This window comes from Danio aesculapii, chromosome 19 (assembly GCF_903798145.1).
Source record: "Danio aesculapii chromosome 19, fDanAes4.1, whole genome shotgun sequence".
Classification (NCBI taxonomy): domain Eukaryota; kingdom Metazoa; phylum Chordata; class Actinopteri; order Cypriniformes; family Danionidae; genus Danio; species Danio aesculapii.
In genome coordinates, this window is record NC_079453.1 from 43,263,352 (window position 1) to 43,288,015 (window position 24,664).

General features: G+C 38.1%; 2 protein-coding genes across 3 annotated transcripts in view; one reads left to right on the forward strand and one right to left on the reverse strand.

Moving 5' to 3' along the window:
• The window catches only part of LOC130247004 (cytoplasmic dynein 1 intermediate chain 1), a 160,043-nt gene extending 154,649 nt beyond the window's left edge, over positions 1-5,394 (forward strand). For both annotated transcript variants that reach the window (XM_056480181.1, XM_056480182.1), the window contains 2 exons: positions 123-248; positions 4,505-5,394. In XM_056480181.1, the coding sequence (XP_056336156.1) occupies positions 123-248; positions 4,505-4,615 (237 nt within the window). In that variant the 3' untranslated portion in view covers positions 4,616-5,394. The remainder of the gene's footprint in view (positions 1-122; positions 249-4,504) is intronic.
• A 1,991-nt stretch (positions 5,395-7,385) lies between these two features.
• Positions 7,386-24,664, reverse strand: part of LOC130246997 (electrogenic aspartate/glutamate antiporter SLC25A13, mitochondrial) — a 97,075-nt gene continuing 79,796 nt past the window's right edge. Inside the window, exons 17-20 of the mRNA XM_056480175.1 lie at positions 19,306-19,444; positions 16,105-16,263; positions 13,273-13,363; positions 7,386-11,334 (exon numbers count right to left, since the gene is read on the reverse strand). Of these exons, the coding sequence (XP_056336150.1) occupies positions 11,166-11,334; positions 13,273-13,363; positions 16,105-16,263; positions 19,306-19,444 (558 nt within the window). The 3' untranslated portion in view covers positions 7,386-11,165. The remainder of the gene's footprint in view (positions 11,335-13,272; positions 13,364-16,104; positions 16,264-19,305; positions 19,445-24,664) is intronic.

The following is a 24,664-nucleotide window of genomic DNA, read 5'->3' on the forward strand; positions in this document are numbered from 1 at the left end:
AAAATACTGTCAAAAATTCCCTGCTCTGTTAAACATCATTTGGGAAATATTTGAAAAGATAAAAAATTAACTTGAGGGCTAAAAAGTTTGACTTCAGCTGTATATTTGTGTGTTTTGTCCAGGTGCCGTCTGCCAGTGTGACAGTAGAAGGAGCCCCGGCTCTGAATCGTGTCCGCTGGGCCTCCGGAGGCCGAGAGGTGGCTGTTGGAGACTCAGAGGGACGAGTTTGGATTTATGATGTCGGAGAGGTATGAAGCTTTATCAGCAGGCTAATTAGATATTGTAATAAGCTAAATTATTATTATTTTTCTTGCCCAATTATACTATTTTCTTTGCTGGCAATACATGCGTGTGCATAATTTATATATATACTCACCGGCAACTTGTACACCTGTCCAAATGCCCGTTAATGCAAATTTCTAATCAGCTAACCACATGGCAGCAACTCAATGCATTTAGGCATGTAGACATGGTCAAGACGATCTGCTGCAGTTCAAACCGAGCATCAGAATGGGGAAGAAAGGTGATTTAAGTGACTTTGAACGTGGCATGGTTGTTGGTGCCAGACGGGCTGGTCTGAGTATTTCAGAAACTGCTGATCTACTGGGATTTTCATGCACAACCACCAGTTTACAGAGAATGGTCCGAAAAAGAGGAAATATCCAGTGAGTGGCAGTTCTGTGGGCACAAATTCCTTGTTGATGCCAGAAGTCAGAGGAGAATGGCCAGACCGGTTAAAGCTGATAGAAAGGCAACAGTAGCTCAAATAACCACTCGATACAACCGAGGTCTGCAGAAGAGCATCTCTGAACACAGAACATGTCCAACCTTGAGGCGGATGGGCTACAGCAGCAGAAGACCACACCGGGTGCCACTCTAGTCAGCTAAGAACAGGAAACTGAGCCTACAATTCACACAGACTCACCAAAATTGGACAATAGAAGATTTGAAAAACGCTGCCTGATCTGATGAGTCCATTTCTGCTGCGATATTCAGATGGTAGGGTCAGAATTTGGCATTAACAACATGTAAGAATAGATCCTTGTATCAACAGTTCAGGTTGGTGGTGGTGTAATTGTGTGGGGGATATTTTCTTGGCACACTTTGGGCCCATTAGTATCAATTTAGCATCGTGTCAACACCAAAGCCTACCTGAGTATTGTTGCTGACCATGTCCATCCCTTTATGACCACAGTGTACTCATCTTCAGATGGCTACTTCCAGCAGGATAACGCACCATGTCATAAAGCATGAATCATCTCAGACTGGTTTCTTGAACATGACAATGAGTAATATCAGCACTTGTATATCCTTATTGTTGCTATTATTATTATTATTATAACAAATAAATTGAATAAAATTAAATGCTGTTAAATTTAAAACAAAAATAAAGCAGTGCTGTGCATCAGATTACATGTTTATATAATAATAGTGCAGTCCGAGTGATTTGATAATTGCACCAAACCACATTACAATCTAAGAAATTCTGAATATTTTTTTCACAGCAAGTAATTGCCGCATAACACACTGTCATATCTTCAACACCAGCATTTATACTCACATTTGGTGCTTGTAGTGTTAAGTTTAGGTCTGTGACAACCACACCCCCCTCCTGAATATGCATTGAAAGTGAAATTGAGTCTGTCTGAGTTTGTCATGAAGGGTTTAGTTTGTTTATCGAGCGCTCTGCATGGCTGGCTTGTTTTTTGGTTTGGTTCTTTTATTTTAGGTCCGTCTCCACATTGACTGATCCACCAGCACTGCTATGTTCAGCATGCTGTTTCGGCTCTCAGCGCACCACATGCTAATCTTAGCGCAGTGTGTTGTGGCAATGGGAGAGCATGTGGCCTCTCCGGCTGATGATAATGGTGGATCATCAATAAAAATGAAGGAAAGTTGAAGGCTTTTGATGGAACTGAGGTTTATTTACTGAAGACCGACTTACAGCACCACTTCTGACAGCCGCCGAGGTCTCTTTGTGTTATATTTAGGGTTAAATATTTGCTTTGGATCACCGCAGCGTGTTTTCATTACGCTCGAGTCATATTGTGTCATGTTCAGATGCCATTTACTGTGGTTTACTGGTACATTTTGTTCTTTGGCCGCAGGTTTGTAAGTCGGAATGACATCAAAATTGACTCCCCTTATAATAGTGGTTGTTGTAAATCATGTATCTGTGCACTTCATTATTTTGTACATTTATTTTCTTTTAATCAAATAAGAGCTCATAAGGTCCACGAGCCCGGGGCTCCCTCCCGTTTGCAAGGCGAGAGGGGAGTTTGAGCTCAGGTAGATCTCGAGAGCTCCCCTGCTGTAGTAGCTAATAAACAGATAGTGATTGCTCTTAAGAGATAACTACTTACTAGGAGCATGTCTAGGTTCCCGATTTGGATTATTCAATTAACTTAAGTTGCATGTTTTTGGACGGTGGGAGGAAACCGGAGAACCTGGGGGAAACCCACGTGAGCACAGGGAGAACGTGTAAACTCTGCACAAAAACGTTGGCTGGCTTGGTAAGGACTAAAACCAGTGACGTTCTTGCTGTGAGACAACAGTGCTAACCACTGGGCTACCATGCTACCCATCTAGGAAAGGAGAAGTAGGGGTGGAAGGGGGGATTCTTCAAAACCAAGTTGGCTGTCATATGGAACTATGGGTATTTATAGTGGCTTAGGAATCGTCTAATTGGTGAATCATAAATTGAATAATATGGGGGAGCTGTGATACTCCAAAATGGCTAAAATATGTGTGAGACAGAAGTGTATAACACACACACACAAACATCGCAAAATGCGGAAGTTTTTTCTTTCCATTTGGCGAGCGTTATTAAATTCTATAACAATCTCACCAGTCCTTACTCCTTATTTGCCTCCTTATTAATACGCCAATTTGTCACGGGGGCATGAATGAAATGTTCATGGGTTAAAGTGAAACTTCATTATTTTGTACATTTATTTTCTTTTGATCAAATAAGAGCTCATAAGATCCTCGAGCCCGAGGCTCCCTCCCGTTTGCAAGGCGAGAGGGGAGTTTGAGCTCAGGTAGATCTCGAGAGCTCCCCTGCTGTAGTAGCTAATAAACAGATAGTGATTGCTCTTAAGAGATAACTACTTACTAGGAGCATGTCTAGGTTCCCGATTTGGATTAGTCAAATAACTTAAGTTGCATGTTTTTGGACGGTGGGAGGAAACCGGAGAACTCGGGGGGAGACCCACAAGAGGACATGGAGAACATGTAAACTCCGCACAGAAACGTTTGCTGGCTTGGTAAGGACTAAAACCAGTGACGTTCTTGCTGTGAGGCAACAGTGCTAACCACTGGGCCACTGTGCCACCGATCTAAGAAAGGAGGAGTAGGGGTGGAAGGGGGGATTCTTCAAAATGAAGTTGGCTGTCATATGGAACTATGGGTATTTATAGTGGCTTAGGAATCGTCTGATTGGTGAATCATAAATTGAATAATATGGGGCAGCTGTGGTACTCCAAAATGGCTAAAATATGCGAGACAGAAGTGTATAACACACACACACCCACATCGCAAAATGCTAAAGTTTTTTCTTTCCATTTGGCGAGCGTTATTAAATTCTATAACAATCTCACCAGTCCTTACTCCATATTTGCCTCCTTATTAATACGCCAGTTTGTCAAGGGGCATGAATGAAATGTTGTTGGGTTAAAGTGAAACTGCCGAACTGCAGTTAAAGTCAGGCATCCTGCTGATTTGATTCAGAAGGGCACTTGTTTGTCAGACGGCTCACCGGTCATGTATAAATCCGTGCTAAAATATCAAGGTGAAAGTCAACATAGCTTGCGTAGAATAGACCCAGCTCCCAAACCAATTTTGAGAATAGATTAACGGCGATATTTTGTTTAGCGCGTGGTAAGAGTCTCGCATTAACGCAGCTCGTTAATGCCGATAACGGCCCAGCACTAATATATATATATATATATATATATATATATATATATATATATATATATATACAGTTGAAGTCAGTTATTTGTGCTCATTTCTAATAGCTGATTTATTTTATCTGTGTCATGATGACAGTACAGAATATTTTACTAGATTTGTTTCGAGAACTATAGATATTTTTGTCCTCAACTATATATATTTACATCCAGTGATGAGGTCATTTATTGATGAGACCTTCAGAGACCCCCTGCTGTCCTACAAAAGACCTTGATTTGGTCTTGTGTTTGGAAGCCATCTTGTCATCTCCGCCCACCTCTCTATTCCTGCTTAATTACAGCCTGTAGATCGTTCTCATCTAAATCTGACTCTGACAGCGGCAAGCGATCCCACATCGTCACCCAAAGTCCCCGTCTTCCCCTTCCCGAGAACTGACACGATAAATATTCAGCACTCAAAGGCCAAACAAGCAGCTTTATTGTTCTGTGTGTGTGAATCACAATGTGTGGCCATCTCTCCGCTCTCCCACACTGACAGCACATGCACTGCGCCGCTCGGGGTTTGATGTGGGCTGTTTTTGGTGTGTTTGCAGCTGGCCGTGCCACACGCTGACGACTGGACGCGCTTCGGACGGACACTGATGGAGATCCGGGCCAACCGAGGGGACGGGGAAGAGGAGGGTCCGGTGGAGCTCAGCACATAAACATACAGTTTCACGCACACATGCATACAGTTGAAGTCAGAATTATTAGCCCTCCTGTTAATTACTTCACATGTTTAACAGAGAGAAGATATTCTTCAACACATTTCTAAACATGATAGTTTTAATAACTCATTTCTAATAGCTGCTTTCTTTTATCTTTGTCATGATGACACAAAAAACAACACAAAATAAAACAAATAAGACTTTCTCCAGAAGAAAAAATATGATAGGAAATACTGTCAAAAATTCCTTGCTCTCTTAAATAAGACTTGAGAAATATTTGAAAAAGAATAAATATTGCATAGGAGGGCTAATAATTTTTCTCTCAACTGTACATCCATATACACAAACTGTATACACACACACTCCGCAGACTCAGAACAACCCAGACTGAGCCTCATGTAACACTGTTAGCATGAACACTAGTACTGTGCTGTTTACTACAATGAAAATGATTGTTTGTATAATGATGAAAATTGTGCCATTGTTTAATTGGGCTAGGTAGAAATTAGGGAAGCGCCTATTCATTCATTTTCTTTTCGGCTTAGTCGCTTTAATAATCAGGGGTCGCCACAGTGGAATGAACCGCCAACTTATCCAGCATGTTTTATCCAGCGGATGCCCTTCCAGCTGCAACTCATCACTGGGAAACACCCATACACTCTCATTCACACACATACACTACGGACAATTTAGCTAACCCAATTCACCTATAGCGCATGTGTTGGAAACCGAAGCACCCCGAGGTTACCCACACCAACACGGGAAGAACATGCAAACTCCACACAGAAATGCCAACTGACCCAGCCGAGGCTCGAACCAGCGACCTTCTTGCTGTGAGGCCACAGTGCTAATCACTGTGCCACCCTCCAATTTTACATTTCAAAGCCAATATATTGATAACCAATTGATTAGGGTGATATCTAATCAAATTATTTATTTTATCGGTTATTGCTGATTATTTTATTTGGATTTCCCTTATGGAATAATAAAGTATATATATATGTATGTATGTATATGTATATATACATTGAAATATATATATATATATATATATATCTCTATATCAATAAATCATTAAATATACTTGTGGATCTTTAGTAAAATTTTTCTCTCAAAACCAGATGAGCACCAACCCTAATCTACCTATTTCATTGGTCATCTCAATCACATGGTCAGATATATCTCATATATACTTCAAAATTAAAGAACAAACTGGCATATTTTAACAAAATTGTTAAACATTTGGAATTATTTTCAATGCCAGCACGGTGGCTCAGTGGTTAACACTGTCACCTCACAGCAAGAAGGTCGCTGGATCAAATCCCGGCTGGGTCAGTTGGCATTTCTGTGTGCATGTTCATTTCGCATGTTCTCCCCGTGTTCGTGTGGGTTTCCTCCGGGTGCTCCGGTTTCCCCCATAGTCCAAACACATGCACTATAGGTGACTTGAACAAACTAAATTGGCCGTAGTGTATGAGTGTGAATGTAAGAGTGTATGGATGTTTCCCGGTGTTGGGTTGCGGCTGGAAGGCCATCCGCTGTGTGAAACATATGCTGGATAATTTGGCGGTTCATTCCGCTGTGGCGACCCCTTATTAATAAAGGGACTAAGCTGAAAAGAAAATGAATGAATGAAATTGGCAGTAGTGTATGAGTGTGTATGGATGTTTCCCAGTACTGGGTTGCGGCTGTAAGGGCATCCGCTGCCTAAAACATATACTAAAATCATACCTGCCAACACTCCTGTTATTCGCGGGAGTCTTCTGTATTTCAGACCCATCTCCTGCCACCCTCCCGTTTTGTTATTTCTCTCGGAAAACTCCCATAATTTCACTCCGCCCCCGGTCCTCAGCTTTTTTGGTACAGTCTGTAACAACCCCGGATCAACAACTTTGATATAGGATCCGATCGCAGTGGCTGCCCGAAAACAGTAACAGTTACTAACACCAGAGTATAGTTACTAACCCGGTTCTCAACTGTGTTATTCAGACAATCACACACTGCCACCTCCCACCCGGGAGTGGGAGTATGGCTGGAATAGTTGGCGGTTCATTCCGCTGTGGTGACATCTGCTAAATCAGAGACTAAGCCGAAGGAAAATGAATGAATAAATTATTTTCAGGAGTTAAAAACTGTTCATCTTCTTTGATTAGAAAATCTTCTTTGGTGCATTTCCTCTGACTTTTGATTTACTTCACAATTTCCACAGTTTTTCCCACCCCAAAAATGTTTTCAAGATCTGCAAAGTGCATGTGTTTTTGTCAAAAAAACAAATATAATTCCATGATGAGCAATATATGTGCATTTCCTCACAAAAAAAATCTATACTGTATGCAGTTTTCAATCAAAAAGAGTTTCTGTAATTGGCAAAGCATGTGTTTTTCCACCATATTAGAAAAAAATGTATACATGATTGATAAAATTAGCAAAGACCATCTCTCAGATACAAGCAAAATGGAAATCTGTGTGGATCTCCAGCCCTTCCTTTTACTCACCATGCATTGTCCTTTCCTAAATCGCTCTACAAAATAAAACCAACTTGTAATGAAATTAAATGTGAACAAATGACACAGTTTTCATATTTACATGAACAATCGCTTTAATGTTTAATGGTTTGTTTCTGTGAGCTTCTGTTGTGCGTGAATTCGCTGTATTTTTATGTTCAATCTCATAAACTTGATTGCAATTACTGCTAAATCAAGCCATAACAGTTTTGAAAATGTGAGTTTGAAATAACCCGCTGCTAGGAAGGAATATTCAGTGTTGGTTATTTTTAGTATACCTTATCAGTGTGTATATTTTTGTACCAAACATCCTGCATGATAAATGAAGTTATATACAGTATATAAGTTGTTAAATGTGTTAGCAATATTCAAAGTGTTTGCTTTCTCAGCAGTGTTACAGCGACGCAATCACACTGTGCGCTTGCTAAAAGATATTTCACAAGAACGTCAAGGATCATTAAGTGAGAAGTGTGGCTAAATGAAAGCAGTATTGACAAATAAATCATACTCCAAGCAAACCAGTTTTACTTTGCTCATTTAATAAATCCGTCTATCCATCGATGCATCTGTTGCCAAACTTATAGTAAGGCACAATCTTTAAACACTGAATGTACAATCGACTCTACTGTACAGTAAAATACAGTACGATAACTGACATCGGCATATCCTGGAAAACCTTTAATCTCTCGTTTCACTTTGACCATGAGGATCATCCCCGAAACACAAACCTTTACACAAAACACAAGCATAAATGTGAAATACTACAATACATTCAAATCTGAGCCTCCATATCAGCAATTAATAGTTTAGAAAATGTAAACTGATCAACTTCAGGTTTAGCCAGATGTGGTTTTAAAACTGTGCAATATGCATATTTACAGCTTTTCTCAGTTGGTGCATTTCTCACACTATTTACATTTGCACAACAGTTAATGCATCAAAACAATTAGTGCAAACTGCAAAACCTAGTTGATAACCTGCAAAAGCGCGTCACTTGCTCAAAGTGGATAGCTCGTTCCTCAAAAGCAAGTATTGATGTCAAGGAAAGTGTCAGTGTCATCAAGATGAAAAGTCCTGCCACCATTGTTTATGAACATGATAGTCAAATGGCTTTGTCATGTTTTCATTATGACAGTTTCCTCTGTACATTTATTCCAATGCAAAAAAAGGTCAGATTTTGGTGACACTTCCTGAAAATGCTCAATACAGCACTATATACTATTTTCACAGCCATTTGAAAACTACAGTAAAGTTAGACATTACTGTATTTAGTGAGGTGTCTGAGTACAAGACTCAACTCAATTTATTTGTATAGCACTTTCAACAAACCACAATGGGTACCAAAGTGCTGTACAAAAAACATATAAAACGCATGCAAATATACACAAAACTAAAATACATAAACTCACATCACATGATTAAAAGCTAAAGAAAATAAGTGTGTTTTCAGTGACCTCTGAAAAGACTCAAAAGTTGGAGCTGTTCTTAAGGAGAGTGGAAGATCGTTCCAGAGTCTTGGAGCTTCTACTGAGAAAGCTCTATCACCTCGACGTTTTAAGCGTGATCGTGGAACTTGCAGATAGAGACGATCCTTAGAGCGAAGAGATCTCACAGGTTGGTGTATATTAATTAGCTCAGAAATATACTCAGGGGCCAGGCCATGGAGGGATTTAAAAACATACAACAGAACTTTGTACTGAATTCTAAACTGGATTGACAGCCAGTGTAGGGAAACCAGTACAGGTGTAATGTGTTCTCGTTTTTTCGTGCCTGTTAAGAGCCTGGCAGCTGCGTTCTGGACTAGTTCTGGACCATGAAACATACAGACACTGAATATGTGTGTTTCACATTTTTACTGCACATGCTCTTAACAATTCTAATCTATTCACAGCATTGTGCAAAAGAATAAATACACCCTTATTTACAACAAACATAAACTTCCTTTGTGTAGAGCTGTGCACAACTGTAAACTATAGTGCAGTACATATTGGAACTGAACCTACAACATACATATAGGTCTGTAAATCATTCATCAAATTTTCAGAAGACATTTTCAGGAAAAAAAAAAGATAAAAAAAAATGTACTTGACAGATTTTGACAACTAGTTCAACATTTTTAATGACTCAAGTAATGAAATGAGGACTATTAGTTTAATATGGAATGACTATTCAGCATTCACAGGTTTAGTTCATTTTGACTGACATGACATAAGCAAATGATAATGTTATAAAACAGCAGAGAGTTGTATGAAAGCAATTGATGCATGTTCAAAAGCATCTGCAATTTGTTGGAAGGAATGAGAAACTGCTACTATGATGTGCACAAATGACTAATCGCTTTGAGAGATGCATTAACTGTTGTGCAAATGTAAATAGTGATGTGAGAAATACACCAAAGCCACTGAGAAAAACTGTAATAAATAACCGATTAGCAGCATGAAGTGACTAGTCAAAGGGGCTATATGGAAGAACTTTTTTGGATTCATCACTTAAATTAAAAATGAATCACTGTTTTCTTTTCAGGGGTCGTCTATGAAAGCCTGTGGATTGATTTTTATGTAAAGAAATATGAACTCTTTGGTATCACTTTATTTTGATGGTCCCTTTAACGCATTTTGTTGAATTAAGTTTCATTGCATCTGCATGCCAACTATCTCTCATTAGATTATAAGTAGACTGTTAGGTTTGGGTTAGGGTTAGTGTAGATTGACATGTACTTACAAAGTTTCTTATAGTCAGTTAAATACAACTTCATTCTACAGCAAAAAACTATGACAACCAGAACAATAATTACATTGCCATAAGTGTGTGTGTTTATGGAGTTTCAGTATAAAGTCGCCATCTACTGGCCTGGGATGCAGTTTTTTGCCATTTTTGTGTATGCAAGATAATGGGATCATTTTTACATTATTATCGTTCATAAGTAAAACTTTTTTAATATTCAGGGGGAAAAATATCCCATTTTTAAGTACAACATTGTCATGAAAACGTAGAATAAAAACACTACAATGCATTAAAATAACATAAAAGGTTAACTAAACAAAATGTGTTGTGATTTACATTCGAAATAAATCAGTCGCACTACAATCTTGCTGAACTTTGTGGTAGATTTACAAAATATTAAACATATCCCTATCTATGTTGTACTTTAAAGCTGTCATTTGCACTGATAATCACATAAAACATGTCCGATTGCACGTAAGTTATTAGCTGCAGTTCAATAAACGGCCACCAATGTTGCAAATACACCTTTCCGAATTCAACATACTGTATAGCCCCTTTACTGTAAGTCATATTCAAATAAATAAATAAAGAATAAATGATGGTATGTTTACATGACACCATTTGCAAGTAAATATGAAGAACTTTATGCATTGTGAAAATTATACTGCTATAAGCATCCGAAAAATTATGAAAAAATTTTTTGAAAACAATGACGTCTGATTTTTTTGAACACAGACTTCATGTGTTTGCATTTACAAATTTATTCTACAGCAAAAAACTAAGACAACCAGAACAATAATTACAGTGCCATAAGTGTGTGTGTGTGTGTGTGTGTGTGTGTGTGTGTGTGTATGGAGTTTCAGTATGAAGTCGCCATCTACTGGCCTGGGATGTATTTTTTGCCATTTTGAAGTATCCAAGATAATGGGATCATTTATACATTATTATCGTTCATAAGTGAACTTTTTTTAATATTCAGGGGGAAAATATCCCATTTTTAAGTACAACATTGTCATGAAACCGTATAACAAATACACTACAATACATTATAATAATAGAAACTAAACAAAAAGTGACATGATTTACATTCAAAATAAATCAGTCGCACTACAATCCTGCTGAACTTTGTGGTAGATTTACAAAATATTAAACATCATCCCCATCTATGTTGTACTTTAAAGCTGTCATTTGCACTAATAATCGCATAAAACATGATTTCCAGTTCGTCTGCTGAAGGTTTTATGTTCACAGCAAGAAGGAAGCAGTGTGTGTGTGTGTGTGTGTGTTTGGTATAGTCACCCTCATGTATTCGCTTGGCCTCAAACATGTGGCCCTGCAGATGCTTGAAATCGTGGTAGATGCAGTCCAAATTTACTCTCGATGCCAGCAAACGTGGCCACAGCCAACCTGAAGCCACCGATGTGGTCAGGATTGGGCGCCGGGAGGCTGATGCGAGACTTGGGAGTAGGCTCTGCGCCAGCCGGCTTTCTGTGGTGAGAAAAAAGAAAGAAAGAAAGATGGATGAGGAGGAGGAGCAGAAAGAGGCTTCACGTTCTGTCAGAAAGAATAAACAGCCTGCCTGAATTGTGAAAACAAGAATATTTTCCCCTCAAGTTATGGAACACAAAATAAATGATTAGACCAGAACTGCTCTCTGGCTTTCCCGTTTTTTTAAATCCTTTCCATTTACGACACAAATCCTATTTTAGGACGTCGTCTTGACATTTTAGACTGAATGAAATCATAATCATGGAGCACAGATGTGTTTGAAGTGCCACGACTAGACATGAATAGGAAAAGCTACTTTTAAATGTGAGTCTCCATGTCAGTGTGCTTATGTAGAGTCATGATAAAGGAAAAAGCATGTAAATAAAGTTTCCGAATGGCCACGTAAATACATGTTCTCATTTATTCTGTATCTTGCATGTGTTTTTTTTACTGTTGCTCTATTTTAGTATAGATTCTATAATAGTGGGCTCTGATTGGTAATTTGGGGCATCCTTCGGTTAAATAGTTTTTTGGAATTGTATATTTGATTAAAAGGTCTCAGGTCAGAAATGTAAAAATATTAATACAATATATAATAAAGAAGAAAAAAATTATATATATATATATATATATATATATATATTTAAATCTGTCACAACCCAGTATTGGGAATATATATATATATATATATATTTTTTTTTAAATATTATTTCTTTTAATTACAATTTTATTTATACATATATATATATATATATATATATATATATATATATATATATATATATATATATATATTTACTAAGCTGAAATTCTTAAGTTAAATGTTAACTAAATATTGAAATTTTATTACAATTTTTACTGAAACATTCATGAAAAAATATCTTTGCCTATAGCAGTTTTTTTTTATAAATTATTTTTAATAAGTTTTTAAAAACTTATTTTAATATCAAAGAACTGTATTATAAGTATTAAAAAATATATTTATAAAAGATTATATTTATAATACTGACCCCCCACATCAAAGTTATAAAAATGAACAGTTTGCGCTTGGATTTTTAACATCTGTGCATCCACATTTACACGCTTTATTTCAACTCAAATAAAAGCTTCAGATTTGATCTACAAGACTGCATGATTTCAATTCATTCACATCTTCAACAATCATCTGAAAATACAGTGTATAACCTGAATGGAAAGGTTTCGGGAGAGGAAAAAAAGAAAGAAACAAAGAAAACACTGTGTTTCTTTGTTTTGTGTTCTAAAATTTGACAGGAAAATCCTTATTATAACAACACACATTTACTTCTGAACCACATCAATCAATATGCAAACAGGTATAAAGGCCTGTATATGCATATATACACATGCATATACACACGCACAAACACACACATATATATATATATATATATATATATATATATATATATATATCATGCTCTTTTATGTGCGCCTGTGGTTTCTGGCTTTCAAGACAGCACAATATTCCATGGTAAAAGAAGGTCATTCTGTCCAAAACTGGAACAGACTCCAGTCAAAGCAATTCTCCCCACCTCAAATCACTTGGACACATGGAGCCATGCGGCTATGAAGAGCATTTCTACAAATGTCACCTCCAGCCTTCAGTGAGTCAGCAGAGCCTTTGGAAACCAGAACGCCAAGCTGTTTTTCACTTCAGCGGGAGAGATAAAGACGCTAACAGCTTTCAGTCGAGCGCTCGCTGCTTTTCTTGTGTAGTAATTAGGCCTCAGCTGTAACAAAGTGGCCGTCGAAATGAGAGTCTTTGCTACAAAGGCGGCCCTTTCTAAACAGCTATTAATGAAATTTCAGGGCATCTGACATTTCACTGCTCTTCACAATCACACTGCGCACCCCACAGCCTCTTTCTAATGGAAGATATGTACGGAAAGTGTTCGTTTGGATGTGTGTAAGTCTTACTGTCCACCGAAGTCCACATAAAACCACCGCTGCAGGAGTTCGTAGGTCACCAGCGTCACTCCGAACTGCGGAGAGGAGCGACACACGCGTGCTGAAGATGAAAAATAAAGCACGTTTACAATATTATTGTAGAGAGATTCATCACTTCTGTGAAATTTGAGTTCTTTTTCAAATATTTCAAATACATATGTGATTGTTTAACAGAGCAAGGACATTTTTAACAGTATTTCCTGTTATATTTTGGCAGGAATTAAAAAAATTCAATTAAAAACTTAGAAGGTTTAAAGGTTTTTTAAATTAAAAAAGGTTTTTAAGGTTCAATATTATTAGCCCGCTTAAAGGAACACTCCACTTTTTTTGGAAATAGAGTCCACTATTGACCTTATTTTTGAATGCGGAAGTATGCTCGTTATTGCGATTGTTTTAAAACGTCCGATTCAATTGCCTATGGAGAAATGACTAGGAATAACAAACTATTTGCTTTACAAACAAGTGTTTGCATGACTACACAGACAAAGCAGAATAATATAATAAGAACATTTCAGTTTGCAACATCAAGCAGCAGAACAAGCTCAAGCCAAAATGACTCTTGTGGCCCGTTTCCACTGAGTGGTACGGTATGGTACGGTTTGGTTCGGTACGCTTTTATGGCCGTTTCCACTGTCAAAAGGCGTACCAAACTGTACCGTACCACTTTTTCGGCACCCTTTCGAAAGGGTACCAAACACGAGAAAGGGTACCAAAAGGCGGAGCTAGACGCGCAGCTGAACGCTATTGGTTTACAGAGATACGTCATTCGCTTACGCAACAAGCCGACACAGCTACACAGCCGAGGAGATTACAGCATAATAAAACATACATATAATAACGAGCCATGGTCGACCCGGGCTCAAACAAACCTTGTCGTAGTCTTGATGAACAGCCACAAAGCCAAAAAGAAGAGCAGATTTTACCCTGTACCCCATAGTTTTTTACAACCCAATCTGAAGTGCAAGCGGTTTTGCTTTCTTGCTTGCGCTCGCCGAGCGTCTATATCTGAAATAACAAACTTCTTGAGCTGATGATAATAACGTGCGCGTGATTATTGACGTGCTTTTGAAACCCGATCCTGTCAGACACTGACAAACGCGAGAGTGAAGCGTGAAAAAGCAAAGGAGAAGCCGGAAAAAAAGGAGCACATTATTTTTTCAGCAAACGTGAACAAACTGGCATGTTTAACTATTATCATCACCTTTTGGACTATTATGAACTCAGAATGATGGAATTACTGTCTAACAGAGGCTACATGTGCTGCTGAAGATTACAGACACAGATGAGAAATTTTCTCTGACTGTGGGCTGTATGTTTGTGTTGTTTTTGAAAGTAAATAAGGACGAAATGTCTGCTGTGAGTAGTTTTTCTGTAAGTAGTAACATATCGGAGACTGTAAGGGGCTGTATGTGTTTATATATGTTGCATTTATTTCTTTATTTAATATAATTCGCACTGTCATTGATCTGCAGTTATAATCAACTCATGTTCATAGAAAAGTTAGTAATAAACATTTATACACAAGTATTTATGTGTGTAAAGCGTCTGTTTTGTGAGAAGTGCTTCTCATATGATATGTAAGTGACCCGTACAGCTTTACTGTAGACATTTTCTCGAGCGAAAATGACGTTGACTGAAACTTCTGTCGTACACCATGCCCACCAAAAGGGTACCCTTGTTAGTGGAAACGCAAGCCTGATAAAGGTGACCCGTACCAACCCGAACCGTACCGTACTGTACCAGTCAGTGGAAACAGGCCATTGGCTGCGCCTGCTCATATGAGAAGAATAAGATGAATAGTTAAAGTTTTACCATTTTTTTTAATCCATTCAGCTGATCTTCAGGTCAAATTAGACCATTAGCATCTTGCTCAACAGATGCTAATGGCCTAATCCGCCTAATTCAATGACCTATGCTAAGCTAAGCTAAAAGTGCTCCCGCCAGACCTGGCGATCGGCAAAATGGAGTAAAAGAAGGGTAAGAAGTAGTTGTGTTCCTTTAAGAATTTTTCTTTCAATTGGCTACAGAACAAACCACTGTTATCCAATGACTTGCCTAATTAATGTAACCTGCCTATTTAAGTTAATGAACTTAGTTAAGCCTTTAAATTTAAGCCTTTAAAAGCACTTCAAGCTGAATACTATTATCTGTAATACTATATATATAATACTATAGAAATTTGTAGAAATGTGTTTTTTCAGTGATGTTTTTAAATGTGATCTCGTTAAGCAGCACTTGGGAAATATTTAATTTTGTCTTTAACTGTACATGCATTAAAAAAAATCGGTCAAAATATAACATAATTTTAGGTTAATATATAACGCTGAACAATACATAAATACAGTTGAAGTAAATTTTTTTTTCCTTTTTCAAATATTTCCCAAACGATGTTTAACAGAGCAAGGACATTTTCACAGTATTTCCTATAATATTTTTTCTTCTAGAGAAAGTCTTATTTGTTTTATTTCAGCTAGGATAAAAGCAGTTTTAAATAAAAAAAAAAAAACATTTTAAGGTCAATATTATTAGCCTCCTTAAGCTATTTTTTTTGGATTCTCTACAGAACAAACAATTATGTTTAGAAATATGTTGAGGAAATTTTCTCTGCGTTAAACAAAAATTGGGGGGAAAGAAAGTAAAGGGGTTTTTGAAATTGAAGTTTGAAAATGATTAAATGATGGTGATTCTCATTTATGAATGAAATATGTCTTTAAAACATAAGGTTGCCTATATAAAAATTAATAGTCCAAAAAAAAAAAAAACATAAGCGTGACCAGTTTCAGGTAAGTCTGCAAGATATACCTCCAGCTCCTTTCCAGAAGGCACGAGGACCCTCCTCTTGAAGAATCTTCCAGAAACAGTCAATGAGTCCATTGTATGTGGTCTGGCCTGCACGGGCAGCCACTTGTAACCGAGTCTTGATAACATCGGCTGGGGTCACCAGGGATGCGGCCGGCATGCCTAAAGAGAAGTCACACATGTGATGAAGAGTCAGCTTGGAATTCCCTGAAAGACTAAAGAACATAAAGTATTCATATCTGAAAAAAGATATTAATAATATATAATCACATGAGTGTAACTGAACTCTGTTTCCAGGCCAAATGTAAAACGTCAATGTATGTAAACTCTGCAACTCCATCTATGATTATTACCCAGTGTGCTGTGAACTATTTCCGTCAAACATATTAAAACAGCCTATTTAATCAAACATTACAAATATTTCCAATGGGAAAATGGCATTTTTTAATATTATTATTATTTAAAGATCCAGACAATGCTTAATAATGAGACTGCCGTATAAGCCCTGTCCCACGCTGGCCAGCACAAAGGCCACTGTGGCACCAATTCAGCTCCTAATAGCTTAAATCAGCGATAACATTGAGTCTGAGCAGCCACACCGCCGGCACGCTGACTCCACCACAGGATCTAGAGCTTTATTTTAACATCTAAATAAAATACTTGCATATGAATAATTACAAGCCATTCTCAAAGCTCACCTGCTTTAGTGGACACACCTTCACAGTGGAGCACAAAGAGCGTAAAGAAATACAAAAAAGAGAAATACACTTTCTATGTATTTTTTTCTCCGTTATTTTAAAAGTTTTTACAAAAAACTGAAATTGTATTGAACTGAAATAAAACTTAAAACAACAGAATCTGAAAATCTAAAACTAATTTTAGTTTATGATACGTGATGGAACCATAAACTGACAAGTGGACCAAAACAATACTTAAATGTGTTGATAAGTTACTTGCTCTCTAAGTTGCTTGCTCGCTTTTAAATTGTTGTATTTGGCGAACAAACTTAGCAAATAAGATTAAAAGATAAATGAAAAACTAAATTAGACTGAATATTATAACTATAGAGTAAAAAGTAACAAGAAATAAAAGGGTCCTATTATGTCCCTTTTACAATTTGTAGCCTAATATAACTTTCAGCATCCCCCTGAATGAGTCTGTGAAGTTTCAACTCAAAACACCTCATGGATCCTTTATCATTCCCTTTTATTGAGGAAGCAAAACTCAGTTTTGTGTCTCACTTTAAATGAGCTGCTGCTCACCTCCTCCTTGCAGTCTTTACAGCAAGTGCATTGGATACTCCAGCAACAACAAACAAAACACCTGCATGCGTTTTTTAAAGCTTGACCAGTTTAAACATTTGTACAGTTGTGTTCTGAGAACAACAGACTGCTAACATAATTATTTAAAGACACAATATGTATGATATTGGGGGGGGGACGGCACAGTGGCTCAGTGGTTAGCACTGTTGCCTCACAGCTGATTAGAGTCCCAACTGGGCCAGTTGGCATTTCTGTGTCTGCATGTTCTCCCTGTGTTTGCGTGGGTTTTCTCCGGGTGCTCCGGTTTTCCCCACAGTCTAGAGACATGCGCTTCAGGTGAACTGGATGAACTAAATTATATAATGGAATAGCTGACGGTTCATTCCGCTGAGGCAACCTCTGAAATAGAGACTAAGCCGAAGGGAAACGAATGAATAAATGTATGATGTTTTCATTAAGATATATAAATCTCACTGTTATATATTGTGTTATATGTTATACAGACACCCTGGATTTCTGTTTTGATTTATAGAAAACAGGGAAAGATGCTTTAAATGTTGTTTTATTAGACTGCACAGAGCAGCATTAGGCCTAAAATGTACTTAGTCTGATAAAACAGCACTGCTGCTTCTTCTCCACATGATCACTAATAGAAGGACCAGAAGTTTTGCATTGTGTCATAATAAAAGCTCCACTGCTTTCATGCCACGTCACGCTCGTCTGTCCTTTCTCTTCAATGGCTTTAAGCCTTAATCTGCTTCATACTACTATGAAAAAAAGCTTTGAATACTTTAGCTCATCCATCAACATGATTTCTGCAGGAGTTCCATAGGAAGTAATGAAGACAAAAATTTTCATGATTCCTTTGTTTGTTCTGAATATGTGCCCTCTAGTGGTGAAAATGATATACTGTGCCTTTAAGTTCTGGATATTGGCTTGTGCCTGTTGTAGAACTGTGATTAAAGTGTTTGAGAAACTTTTCCGGGTTTCCAGTCGAGTTTGTTTTTCTAACTCTGCAAATCTTCATGCTCAAATAGCAACATTACGCACTAAACGAAGTTAAAGGGGTAAAAAGCATAACGGGAGCACTTTAAAATTGAAACGAATATTTTGAAACCCAACTAATACACTCATTTCCTGTAGAACAGGCAGAAGTAGCCAGCTTTATGTATTGGATGCCGCAGAAGTCTGCCTACCTTACCAATAACGGCGCACAAACTGAGCGCGTAATTAAATTTCCCGAAATGACTGTAAATCACTAATTGCCTTGAAGCTCGAATTGCTGATAAATGGTAAACTGAGTGATACATGCCATAAGAACATACCTAACCATAAAAACTAGCTCTACACCATCTGACAGATATAAAACATTGGGGGAGACAGGAATGCTAAGCTCTCCCTGACCATGTATGGCTTTTCAATCTCGTATCACGCTCGAGTCAAGAAGCAGTAAATCTAAAACGGCAAAAAGGATTAGAAATAAATATTAATTCTCTTTCGCTCGCATTCCAAACCATACTGGCTTGGCTAGAGGAGTCATCTTTTTAAGCGATGTTTTCTTAAAGACCAACCACAAGAGTAAAATATTAAAAACAACATCAAATCTGGATCGTATTTTATACGTGACGAGGAAAGAGAGACTTGTAAAAATATTGCAGAAGTCAGATCCTGGATGTTCTGGCCTGGTCATGCCAGTATCGTAGGATCTGTTTATTGCTCCTGCACTACGGCTACTTTGGGACTTTTTTTGTCTCTTTTAACACTCTGAAAGCTCAAAGCACAAACTTCCAGCCCCTATATATTAAACAGTGGAAAATATCCGACCCTTGGCAGGCGCGCCGCACTTCAAAACACAGCCTAAATCACTGAGCACTCTAATTACGGCCAACCACAATGGAGCCAGCGGTGGCAGGCGGCTACCGGAGAGTGCGTGGTGGCTTACCCGCCAGCGCCCCTGCCAGCAAAAGCCTGCCAGGTCCCACTCGCCCGTCTTCATCCGTCAGGGCCGCCTTGGTGTGTGCGTAGCAGGGGAAATAAATGGCAGAGAAGGGGATGTCTCTCAGGAAACAAGCTTTCGCACCCTGGGGGCCAAGAAGATGGACACGTTATGTCAAATTAAAGACAGAAACATTTTCAGGCATGCATTACAGAGCCTCGGTTCTCAATTGTGGTAGTGTTGTAGTGTATTCTGGGAGCTGGGTTTATAGTGTGTTAATGTCAGCCCTCAGGAATGAGTCTGTTTTGTGCCTTGTCACTTCAAATAAACGTTTTTTTTTAAATTTCTCAGAGACTATTTCTGCGTCTGTCACCGTAAACAAAGCCGTACCTTCAACGGGATTGAGTTTCCTCATCTCCAGCGTGCTGGCCAGCAGCCAGAAGCGAAGAAACGGAGAGATTTTCCTCTCAGCAGAACGCTTTAAAGCCCGGCTGAAGTGCGCTTTAGACAGGCTTCATTAAACTCGCAAGGTTAATCTGCAGCGTGTACACAGGTAGCGCAGATAGCCCAGGTATCTCTTTCCTCGAGTGATCTTTGAGCTCTCCTGTGGGCCAGAGAAGATAACAATCGCCCCCAAAAGAAGCCCAGACCTGGCTCATCTGCTCTGGCGGAGTCTGGAGAGCCGGAGGTGAGGGTTGTGTTAATGTGGGAACATCTGGATCTGCTGTGTGCATGATAACTCCACTCGCAGGTGTGTGTGTGTGTGTGTGTGTGAATGTGATATGAAGTGTGTGCGCGGAGGCTCTTGGTTTTGGAGCCTCGACAGGGAGTGGTGGTGGTGGTGGTGGTGGAGGCCCTGCAGCGGCAGAAGGGGAGAGGCGGGGTAATTAGGCTGACAAAGACAGCTCTGTGCCTGGGCTGGACCCTGAGGAGCCAGGCCGTCTGAGAGAAGCAGGCTGCAGCGCGTCTCCTGCACTCAAAGCACATTGTCCGCACGGCTCAGGAGAGACACAGATGGAGGGGAGGCACCGGATTCGACATTCTTACACACACACAGGCTGTTGTGTGGCGTTGACCCCCCCGCCCGACCATGACTCTGAAATAAAGGCTCCTTTCCCACGACAGGCTGACAGGTGAGCCCTGGAGACGTACCTGCCTCGGCCAGACGACAGGAGAGCAGGCTTTTTTTTTCTCCAGTGACCAGCCATCTGATTTACTGATAAGTGAAGCACATTCTACTGTAATCTACAGAGTGATAGCGAAACTGTATGTGAGGTATTGATACTGAGACAATAAGAGACACGAAACTGCTGCATTGAGATGCTGTCCTCAAGTGTGAGTTTGACCCAACTTATTGTCTCATATATTCACACTTTTTAAAAACAGAATAGTTTTAATAACTCATTTCTAATAACTGATTTATTTTATCTTTGCCATAATGACAGTAAATAATATTTAACTAGATATTTTGCAAGGTACTAATATTCAGCGTACAGTGCAATTTAAAGGCTGAACTAAGGTAATTAGGTTAACTATGCAAGTTAGGTTAATTAGGCAAGTCATTGGGCAAAAGTGTTTTGTTCTGTAGCCAATGGAAAACAATATATTTTTAAGGGGGCTAATAATACTGACCTTAAAAAGTGTTTTTATTCCAGCCAACCTAAAATAAATAAGACTTTCTCTAGAACAAAAATATTATAGGACATACTGTGAAAATGTCCTTGCTCTTAAACATAATTTTATTTAGTTTTAACATAATTTGTGAAATATTTGAAACTTTTTTGCGCAATTCTATTTAAAGGTTTGTGGTAAATTTATTTTATTTATAAACTTCTTTTCTTTAGCATGCAAGCATTAAATAATTAAATGGATTAAAACTGCCAGTAAAGATGCAACAACATATGTTGGAGAAGACGTAAATGAATGATCAGGTTTCTTTTAAGAACAACAACTTCTGTAAAGGTGACGCAGTGGCGCAGTAGGTAGTGCTGTCGCCTCACAGCAACAAGGTCGCTGGTTCGAGTCTCGGCTGGGTCAGTTGGCGTTTCTGTGTGGAGTTCGCATGTTCTCCCTGCGTTTGCGTGGGTTTACTCCTGGTGCTTCGGTTTCCCCCACAGTCCAAAGACATGCGGTACAGGTAAATTGGGTAGGCTAAATTGTCCGTAGTGTATGTGTGTGTGGATGTTTCCCAGAGTTGCGGCTGGAAGCGCATCTGCTGCGTAAAACAAATGCTGGATAAGTTGCCGGTTCATTTCCGCTGTGGCGACCCCAGATTAATAAAGGGACTAAGCCGACAAGAAAATGAATGAATGAACTTCTGTGAAATTTTTTTCACAAATCTGCATATTAGTATGAATTCTGAAAGATCATAATGTTTTAAAGGGCACCTAGGTTACCCTTTTTTTCAGATTTAATATAAGACTTTTGTGTCTCCTGAATGGGCGACGCAGTGGCGCAGTAGGTAGTGCTGTCGCCTCACAGCAAGAAGGTTGCTGGTTGGAGCCTTGACTGGGTCAGTTGGCGTTTCTGTGTGGAGTTTGCAGGTTCTCCATGCATTCGCGTGGGTTTCCTCCGGGTGCTCCGGTTTCCCCCACAGTCCAAAGACATGCAGTACAGGTGAATTGGATATCTGTTATGTTAATGTACAAAATAAACCTAATTTAACATCCACAAAGTGGGATTGAAGAGTCTTCTTTTATAATTGTTTTGACATGCGGCTGTGCTGATGAAGTAAAACTGAAGTTCATTACACACGTGCACTGTTTTACAACATTTTAAACTCACTCTTCTTGATCACATTTAATGATGATTGATAATCCTAGCAAACTCAACAGATCTTTTAAACCCGTCTGCTTTGCGCACGTCTGGTCTTGTTGATATGATTATACACGTGACTACCGGGACATGTTAATACGCAGCTGTCAATCAATTCGGTAGGCGGGGGGACTTTCGATTGTTTTAGAACTTCCGATTCAGTTTCCTATGGGAGAAATCACTAGAAGTAATAAACGGGAGGAAACGGTCAAGCTGCTTGCTCAACAAACAAATGTGTTTATGACTGTACATAAAAGGTAGAATAATATAACAAGAAAATATCAGTTCGCAACATCAAACAGCATAACAAACCGTTTTTAACGTCTAAAAATCTATGGAAGTGAACGAGACCGGAAGTCTCAAGCCAAAAATATTCAAATGGCAGCACCCACTCGTACATTAGAATAAGGTCAATATACTGTACTTGTTACATCAGAACAATCACGTATCAGAATGTTGTGTTTGTTTAAACCTGGACATAATATTACAGTTTGTACAGTATTATTGATTTAAATGCAGTTTTTTTTACCCCCATATGTCTACACCAGGCATAACCTTTTTTTATCTCTGCACCAGAATTACTTGTTTTTAAGTCAAGTCATGGTGTAGAAACAGTAAAAGGGACTTCACCTAAAACATTTACAATGCTATCTTACAAAATAAGTCTTAGATTCTCTGGATTTATGAGTTATATTTACATAATTATATATGTTTAGTTATATAATTATCTTTTATACTTTGGACTAATAGGCCGACACGGTGGTCAGTAGTTAGCACTGTCGCCAAACAGCAAGAAGGTCGTGGAGGTGTGTGGAGTTAGCATGTTCTCCTCGTGTTGCCGTGGGTTTCCTCTGGGTGCTCCGGTTTCCCACACAGTCTATGAGCTATACGTGAATTGAATAACCTCTTAAGGCCCAAGGTGTTTTTTTTACATGCATTTTTTATTTCTCTTTGCTATTTGGGCTTATTAGAACCTAAATAGAATAAAACGTAAGTATCATCTTTTGATACGATGTACTTTTAGAGAAAAATGTCCATATATGTGGACGGGGTATGAATTTACATGAAACACTTTTTCATTATATATATTTTTATGCATATTTAATATAAAAAATGTTTTAACTTGCTTTGATTATCAGAAAGTAAAACATTTTTTTTTTCCATTTTGGACAGTTAAAAATAGTGTTTGGGACATTTCATATGCTGCAAAACAGTTGCAGGATGACACTGTATGTCTGTAACAAAAAATAAAACATTCAAAGTATTTTCAATAGCCACTTAAGACCTAAAATGCGCTGTCTACGTATGTGGCCACTCAAACCCTAGGAGGATAAGCTAAATTGGCTGTAGTGTATGAGCGTGTGTGTGAATGGGTGTGTATGGATGTTTCCCAGTGATGGGTTGCAGCTGGAAGGGCATCCTCTGTGTAAAACATATGCTGGATAAGTTGGCGGTTCATTCCGCTGTGGCAACCCCTGATGAATAAAGGGACTAAGCCGAAGAAAAATGAGTTAATGAATGATCTTTGGTCTAATAATGACATTTTTTCCAACTTCCAAAGTTGTCATTTAAAAGGTTTTTTCCCATGAGACAAGTTCTTCAGAAGAGTTAAGAAATCAATATTTGATTTTTAATCAAAACTGAAATATTTGTTACTTAAGCTAAAAAATTCTATTTTTAATAAAATGAGAAATAAATATTATCAGACCTTGAAAGACTACAACAAATATTAATATTTCACTCAAACCCAATCAATCCAAAGTGGTCACTTATTTTTTATAGTTGTGTCTGTACAGTATATTTATTTAGATAATTATGCATACAATATATACAGTTGAGGTCAGAATTACTAAACCCCCCGAATTTTTTTCAACACATTTCTAAACATAATAGTATTAATAACTCATTTCTAATAACAGATTCTTTTAATCTTTGCCATGATGACAGTACAGAATATTTGACTAGATATTATTCAGGATACTACTATTTAGCTTAGTGACATTTAAAGGCTTAACTTGGTTAATTAGGCAAGTTAGGGTAATTAGGCAAGTCATTGTATAACGAAGGTTTGGTCTGTAGATGTAGAAAAAATATTGCTAAAGGGGGCTAATAATAAGGACCTTAACCCTTTAACTCTTTGGATTGCATTTCTCAACTCCTAATGTCACTAGTTAACACACTCAACGCATTGTTTTTCAACACATCCCATAATTTCTAAAATATCAGCCTCTACCAAATGGTTGACATGTCGGTTTATGGTAAAAGTACCGGAATTAATAAATACACTATGAAAAATATAAAAAAAATTAAGAGTAAGACCAATTTATTATTAAATATTAAAATTAAAATATTTTTGAATACTAAATCATCTATATTTTTTGAAGTATGCCATAAAAGATTTAAGATTCTCATTTAACATGTTTTCTTGGTTTTTTTTTTTTTGTAGTTTTTTTTTTTTTTACAATAAAACCAAAATTAAGTGTAGAAGTGCAACAGGATTATGTTTGGGTTTTTTTTTGTAAACCAACAATGCTGTGTGTGTAAACCCTTA